The sequence below is a fragment of the Sus scrofa genome, chromosome 6 (assembly GCF_000003025.6).
Source record: "Sus scrofa isolate TJ Tabasco breed Duroc chromosome 6, Sscrofa11.1, whole genome shotgun sequence".
Lineage (NCBI taxonomy): Eukaryota > Metazoa > Chordata > Mammalia > Artiodactyla > Suidae > Sus > Sus scrofa.
Genome location: NC_010448.4, coordinates 167,634,683 through 167,642,762, shown reverse-complemented (window position 1 = coordinate 167,642,762; position 8,080 = coordinate 167,634,683). Strand labels below are relative to the sequence as shown.

Here is an 8,080-nt window from a genome sequence, read left to right as displayed (position 1 = left end):
CTCCTTGACCTCGGAAGCTGCCCCTCTGGGTCCTCAGTGCACGTTCCCCTCAGACAAGGGTTCTACTCACCCCCAAAAGACTGTCCCCACCCTTGCCTACAATAGCTTCATCATCGCCTTTACCCTGGGCGACCATCTCATTTCTAGGCACTCGCCTCTTGCAATCGAGATTAGCTACGGGCGGCCAGAAGCCTGTCTACGATTGGCCAGCTCGCCAATTCAGCCGAGATGCTCAGTGGCCGCGGTCCCGAGTGGTACAGCGTTTCCTCCTGGCAACAGCGCTAGCCAGCGCTCATAGGCTGAGCAGATTGATTTGCCCGGACTTTGGGGCGGCTACGGCGCGCGCTCATTGGCTGTTTGAAGGCTTATAGAAGCCCTCGGATTGGTTGACTCTGTGGAGCGCTATGCGGCTGCGCAGAGGCCGACTTTAGAGAAGGCGGAGCTTCGTCGTTCGCCGGCTGGAAAAGCAGTGGGATCGGCTAGTGGCGACAGCAGAGGCCGGGCCTTAGCCCTGCCGGGGCGGCGGGCTTTAAGTAAGAACCACAGGGTTTTTGAATTCTTTCGGTCTGTTGCTGCTGTAGCCGTGACCGTGAGCTTCGGTGGGGGAGGGGCGGAGGGTGGCCTTCAGCGGCGAGTGATAGGCATGGTTCTCGGCCATTGGGAGCAGGAGCTTCTGAAATGGGTCCTGAGATTGGCTCTTTCCAATCTCTCACGGCCAATGGACTTCGGGAAGGGTGGGCGGGTCTACTGGGCCTTATTTTCTTCTTCCTGCGGCCGGGCCTCACTCGCCTAGGCGGCGGGGCCGGGAGGGGCTGGGCGTCTGCGAGGTGAGCTTTGGGGACCTTCGGAGCGGGGGACTGCATTGGGAGCGATACTCGCGGGAGCCGCTGCGAAGGGAGGGGGCGGGAGCTTGAGGTGGTTGTTAGCAACAGCTCCCTTTATTGAGTTGATAAGTGCCAGGCCTGGTGCTAAACGTTTCGCTTGCATCATCTGAGTTAATCACGGCAACCCTGCAGGGCAAGGAGGTTGGGATCCCCATTTACTGGAGGGGAAACTGAGACTCGGGCAGCTTACACAGCCGAGGTCACACAGCTAATAACTGGCAGAGACAAGATCTGTATTCAGAGTTTTAACTCCGGGGCCAGTGCTCTCTTCAGCCACTAGGCTTTGTTGCTGGATGGGGGAAGGAGGGTGTCAGGGAACAGGAGCTTTCCCCAGGGAGAAGATTGGGGGAAGGGAATCCTAGGGTAAAAGAAAGGGAATGAGCAATTGAGGTACGGCCGAAGAAATCAGTTATTCAGCAGTTACTGAATGCCTACTCTGTACCCTGCATTGTTCTAGAGTTGTAGGCTTATAAAGATATGTAAGGCCGTGGGGGGCAGTTGAAGCCCCATTAGGGGCTTCCAAGGCTTGGGGCAGGGCCCCGTCACTGTGTTCACATGATTATATGTTTTTGTAAAATTTGCAAAAGGAAGATAACTTGTGTTTTTTAAAAAAGAGGGTCTTCAAAATGGAGTAAGACTTCAGGTTGCTCTACACTTGAATTTGCCCTTGCAAAGGGTTTAGACTAAGTGGAGATTATGATGTAGGCAGCATAGAGTAATGGAAGGAGTACTGGGAGCATATTACATGACTGTGGGCAAATTTCCTGGTATGTAAAACAGGGCTTACAGCATACCTACCATGCAAAGTTTTGGTGAGGTGCATGAAAGTGCCTGGCCAGGAGCACACTTTATTTTTGGTTAGTTGGAAGCCAGAGAGATGCGGGCTCCAGGGCTGGTCTTCTCTCCTTCAGCCTCAGTCAGTTTTGCTCCATGCCATCTACCCGGTCTTTTACTGGGTGCTTGGTAGGTTGGAGGCAGTTTTCTCCCTTCTGACCTCTTCAGCTCTCAAGGGGACTCTTGGAGCTGAACTGCCGTGGCTTTGGGGCCCAGATTTGGGGGAGATCAAGGAGAGAAGAGGACGTAAGGGTTTCGCATCTAAGCTTGCTCCTCATAGCTGGTATGCCTGGCTCTCACTCAGTTGAAATAGTCTATTGTGTTATCAGGCAGTGGGGATGCACCCACTTAGCTGAAGTCCTCATCTAAAAACAAAGTATTTATTAAGTATTTATTTCACCTCCAGTCAGTTAGGAAGTTTGCCCTTGTGTTGCCGGATTATTGCCTGTTTAAATTTTGTCCTCTGAGTTCTGGGTACAGTGCAGTTGAGCTAGTCTCCAGCTTGACTGCACATATCGGTGTTGAAACCACATTTTGGATAACATTTTCACTTGAGAGTTTTAAAAAATCGTAGTTCAGGCTGTTCATATCAGGGTACGTTTTAACCCTTAAACTTTGTAAACCTGTAGTCAAGTCACTTTTCTTAGGAATCTAGAATTTCTGTTTGAAAGCTGTGCCCTAGTAGGGAGCCCATAGATTGATATTTATTTTAAAAAAAATCAGGCTGTAGTATAACATTAAATATAAGTTTAGTATTTAGAGAGGCAGTTAGCAAGGTGTGAAAAGGGGAGCAGCAGGAAAAGGTAAGGGTAAAATGTGGGCGGGGCAGCTGGATTGTTAAATTGGACCAGCAACCAAATAATTAACAGTTGCTCTTTTTAGCTGAAACAACGTTTCCATTTAAGTGGGATTTAAATACCTGATTTGGATACATTAGATTTGTTTTAAACAGAACTTTTTCTATCTCTGAGTATTTCTTACTCATTTAAATAATTTGCCTAGGGGCGAATTCCAGGTGTGAAGTCTTCATGCTTCCTCAGAATTTCTACATCTTTTCCTGTTTTAAGCACGGACACTCCCAGCATTTAATTTTAACTGCATTTTATGTAATTTTACGGTTTTAACGTATTTCTTCAGATTCCTGCCTTGCCAAAGTGGCCTCAGAAAGGAGGGAAATGGCTTCTGAATCTGAAACCTTGAACCCCAGTGCCCGGATAATGACCTTCTACCCGACTGTGGAGGAGTTCCGGAACTTCAGTCGCTACATTGCATACATCGAGTCCCAAGGAGCCCATCGCGCTGGGCTGGCCAAGGTGAAGGGCGGGGCTTCTGTGATCTAGCCGAGCCCTGGTTCTCCCTAAAGGAAGGTGGAAGAACTGCCTTTTACTGAAAGGCAGGGCGGGGTGGTAGTTGATTGTATGCGGTTCCATTTGCAAGTTAATTCCTTTCATTAACATCTGAAGCATCTCTTAAGGTGGGAGAGAGCTGCTTGGAGTCTTTGAGAGGGAGGTAGGGAGCCAGGGCCCTGGGTCCAGCCCACGGGGTGCTTTGGTGGTGTCATCCGTCCCTGAGGGCTTGTCCCTGAGGGCTTATGCCGTCCAGATTCTCTTGTTCACCTTTCCTTCTTTTCCATGGTAATTTGGGTTCCAAGTGGACTTTTGTTTTAAGTTGAAAGAGGGTCTTCAACCTCGTCTCTCAAATCTCAGAGTTTGAGGCTGAGAGTGAATATCCCTCACCTTAGGCATTCCTTACCCAGCTAGTTGGCGGCAGAACTGGATCAGGGCTAGCGTGGCAGAGTGACTTGCCGTGTTCGGGTGAGCGTGGTTAAATACAGCCAGGTGATGCTGTGGTAAAATCGGCTGTTGGGTTTGGAAAGCAGCCGGCACGCCTCCTGCACTCTGACCAGCGTGCCGGGTTTTTTTGACCTCTTCGCCTCTTGTGTTTCATCCAGGTTGTTCCTCCAAAGGAGTGGAAGCCACGGGCATCCTATGACGATATCGATGATCTGGTTATTCCTGCCCCCATCCAGCAGCTGGTGACTGGGCAGTCTGGCCTCTTCACTCAGTACAACATACAGAAGAAAGCCATGACCGTCCGAGAGTTCCGCAAGATAGCCAATAGCGATAAGTGAGTAAACGCACTGTCCCCGAGACGGCTGCCATCTCACGGAAGCACCGTTTGCGGAGCTCTAGCTTCTGTCTCCTTTTCTTCTCTTTACACGGAAGCATTCCTCTTTCAGTGCCCTGTTGCAATCTCATCTGTGTTTTTATTTTTTCGTTTGCTTCTTGGGGCCACACCTGCGGCCTGTGGAAGTTGCCAGGCTAGGGGTCAAATTGGAGCTGCAGCTGCCGGCCTACACCACAGCCACAGCGTTGCCAGATCCAGGCTGCTGCTGTACCCGACACGTAGCTCACGGCAACACCAGGTCCTTAACCCACTGGGTGGGGCCAGGGATTGAAACCACACTTCATGGATTCTAGTTGGGTTCATAACCCACTGAACCACCATGGGAACTGCCTAAACCCATCTGTGTTTTTACATAAAGTAATTCCATGTTTTTCTCTCAAAAGTGGGATCATCTTCTGTTTTCATTTATTATTAAAGCATAGCTGATTTACAATGTGCCAATTTTCTTGTTCTTTTTAAAAATTTTTATCGTTTTTAATTTTACGGCTGCACTTGGGCATACAGAAGTTCCTGGGCCGGGGTTAAATCCGAGTCACGGCTGTGGCAACGCCGGATTCTTTAACCCATGGAGCTAGGCTAAGGATTGAAGGCTTACCTCCACAGTGACCTGAGCTGCTGCAGTTGGATTCCCAAACCGTTGCACCACATTGAGAACTCCTAGGACCAACTTCTTTTTTTGTCTTTTTTAGGGCCTCACCCTCAGCCTACGGAGGTTCCCAGGCCAGGGGTTGAATTGGAGCTGCAGCTGCCAGCCACAGCAATACCAAATCTGAGCCTTGTCTGCAACCTACACCACAGGTCATGGCAACACTGGATCCTTAACCCACTGAGCGAGGCCAGGGATTGAACCCGCAACCTCATGCATACTAGTTGGGGTTGTTACTGCTGAGCCACAACGAGAACTCGCTCTCCGTACTTTTTAGTATTTCACTCTCATTTAACTTCAGATTTACAGAGAAGGAACTGTGTGTTCCCCTCATTTGGCTCTTACTGGCCTTTTTTTTTGTTGGGGGGGGAATCCATGCGCCTGCAGCTTGTGGAAGTTCCTGGGCCAGAAATCAGATCCGCGTCACAGCAGTGACAGTGCCAGATCCTAGACCCACTGGGCCACCGGGGAACTCCTGACTTAGTGCTTCCTAATCCTCTCTCTCAGGTCTTCTCCCTTCCCACGTTACTTCTTCATTTTGAGCCTCCACAGGGGATTTCTCCCTTCCTCTTGCCTTCTCTCCCAACCTTTTTGGTCCCTGCTTGTCTTGCTTTCAGCCGTCAGGTTTTGCAGCTCCGCCTCCGAGGAGCCCCGAGGTAGAGTTTCCGCTTGCCAGGCTTCACACTTGGTGTGCTTTATCATCTCCCATCAGATCTCGCTCTTCCTACATCTGTGCTCCCCCTTGTTTGCCTTTGACGCATCGCGGTTCTAAATGTGGGCCTCCAGCTTTATTGGCAGCTTCATTCTTACAGCGTCTCTAGTGCCGGCCAACCTGCTCTCTAAGGAGAGAGTCTGTAAAAGGCTGGCGAAGGAGAGTGCCGGGCTCTGCGGGTGAGAGGCTGGGCTCTCCTTCTCCGCTCTCTGCACTGCTCTGTTTTGCCTGGGTTCTTTCCATCAGAGGCCCTGCTCAGCCCTCGTGGCCGTCTTCCCTTTTCATCGCTGTGCCGTGGGTCTTACCTTCTTTCAGGATACCTCTGTTTATTTTTTTGGCCACACCCGTGGCACACATATGTTCTCAGGCTGGGGGACGAATGCTGCCACAGCCGCAACCAGAGCCACAGTAGTACAGCGCCGGATCCTGAACCTGCTGAGCCCCCAGAGAACTCTGGGCGCCTCTTTTTTTTTTTTTCTTTTTTTTCTTTTTTTTTTAAATCCTGTGGCATATAGAAGTTCCTAAGCTAGGGGTCAAATAGGTTGGCTCCACATGGATCCCTACCCTTGGAAACTTCCTTATGCCATGGGGTGTGGCCCTAAAAGACAAAGCACAACAAAAGAGAGTAGATATTTCTTTTCTTTTTTTTTTTTTTTTTAATTTTTTTATTTTTTTGCCTTTTGTTGTTGTTGCTATTTCTTGGGCCGCTCCCGCGGCATATGGAGGTTCCCAGGCTAGGGGTCCAATCGGAGCTGTAGCCCCCGGCCTACACCAGAGCCACAGCAACGCGGGATCCGAGCCGCGTCTGCAACCTACACCACAGCTCACGGCAACGCCGTATTGTTAACCCACTGAGCAAGGGCAGGGACCGAACCCGCAACCTCATGGTTCCTAGTCGGATTCGTTAACCACTGCGCCACGACGGGAACTCCGAGAGTAGATATTTCTAATGGCTTTATGTGCGTTTGTGTGTGTGTATGTATACACATGTGAATTTCATTAAATGAACATCTGATGAACCAAAGCCTGTTTTTATGTTTTTAGTTCTATTTTATATTTTTATTAAAACATTTTGATTGCAGGCACAATTGTTTGCCCAATGTTAGCCACTGCTTAGGATGCTGGGGCAGTGTCAGAGACAACACGAGTGAACTCTCTCGGAGCCCCTTCCTTTGAGTGCAGGGAGGTAAACACAGCTCCAGGGCCTCCACTCGCCACGTGTCACGGGCTCATGGTTGTCTGTGTGTACATAGGGATTTGCACTTCTTGGTTTGCACAGGTTTATAAGCCTATTTTCTCCCTGGGTGGCGTGGCCACTCCTGGCTTGAGGAGGGTGTCGTTTTAGTAGAGTTTCCTGAAAGGGTTGAGGATATCATTCTTTTTTGCTTTTTAGGGCCACACGCACGGCATATGGAGGTTCCCAGGCTAGGGGTCAAATCGGAGCTGTAGCCACCGGCCTACGCCAGAGCCACAGCAACGCGGGATCCGAACCCCGTCTGCAACCTACACCACAGCTCACGGCAGCGCTGGATCCTTAACCCACGGAGCAAGGCCAGGGATCGAACCTGCAACCTCATGGTTCCTAGTCGGATTTGTTTCCGCTGTGCCACGACGGGAACTCCCAGGGATACACATCTTAAGGAAGATGGGCTAACATCTTTGCGTACATTACCTTCCTCGGGCCCAGAACTCTCGGGAGGGATTTTAAGAGAGTTACTGGGTAACTTGAAGGCCAAGGTTGGGTCTTATTCATCCGAAATGTCTTACTATCCCAGGAACACGCGGTGCTGTTTAATGCCTAATGAGTCTAGTCCCTTATAAGTAGCTAACTTTTTGCTGTTGTTCTTCTGAAAGGTACTGTACCCCACGCTATAGTGAGTTTGAAGAACTTGAACGGAAGTACTGGAAAAATCTCACATTTAATCCCCCAATCTACGGTGCGGATGTGAACGGCACTCTCTATGAACAGGTGAGACTCCCTGCAGACGCCACGCGGCGTTGTCGCCATTTTCTAATGTCCTGCCACTTTCCTCGGCCCACCTGTGCTGGGCACCTGAAAGCCGGTTTGCTGAACGGGTGTTTGGACAGAGGAAGGATCCACCATCAGCCGATGGGCTGCGCTTGCTTAATTGTGGATATTTTTGCCTGTGACTGAGTTTTCTTTCTCCCGCTCTACGTGTGAATTGGATGATGTGTGCTCTTTGCGAGGGCCTTTGGAATAGGCCGTGGGTGGTAGCTAACGAGTTCTAGGAAGGGCAGGGTGGGATCTCAGTGAATGAGATGTCAGTGGGGGGCGGTGTGGTTTCTGCAAAAAATAGATCAGCTGACTAATACAATGAAAGGGGTGTGTGTTTAAGAAGAGAAACTTACTTAAATTTTCCAAATCCTCAAACAAGATTCTTTAGCAAAAGCTGTTTTAACGAATTGCGTTGGCTTAGGATATGGTGCTGTTGGCATAAAGAACAGTCTTAGATATGGTACCAGGAAGGAGCTGTTTTTTTATTCAAAAATCTCAGCGCTCCCATTGCGGCCTAGCGGTAATAAACTTGGCCAGTGTCCATAAGGACATGAGTTTGATCCCAGGCCTCACTCAGTGGGTTAAGGATCCAGCATTGCTGTGAGCTGCAGTGTAGGTGCAGATGTGGCTCGGATCTGGCCTGGCTGTGGCTGTGGCGTAGGCCAGCAGCTACAGCTTCGATTCAACTCCTAGGCATGGGTGTGGCCCTAAAAAAGGCCAAAGAAAGAAAGAAAGAACTCTGTGTTCCCGCATCATGGGAGTACTGGGACGCAGGTTTGTTCCCTGGCCGGGCACAGTGG

At 50.0% G+C, this 8,080-nt stretch overlaps 1 protein-coding gene across 3 annotated transcripts in view; it reads left to right on the top strand.

The window, feature by feature from the left end:
* KDM4A (lysine demethylase 4A) overlaps positions 382-8,080 on the top strand; it is a 44,428-nt gene continuing 36,729 nt past the window's right edge. The window contains exons 1-4 of one of the 3 annotated variants that reach the window (XM_021096835.1): positions 382-533; positions 2,856-3,031; positions 3,670-3,845; positions 7,118-7,232. In XM_021096835.1, the coding sequence (XP_020952494.1) occupies positions 2,894-3,031; positions 3,670-3,845; positions 7,118-7,232 (429 nt within the window). In that variant the 5' untranslated portion in view covers positions 382-533; positions 2,856-2,893. Of the gene's footprint in view, positions 534-733; positions 828-2,855; positions 3,032-3,669; positions 3,846-7,117; positions 7,233-8,080 lie in introns of those variants that run through there. The other 2 variants (XM_021096837.1, XM_021096836.1) reach the window with 2 other exon arrangements.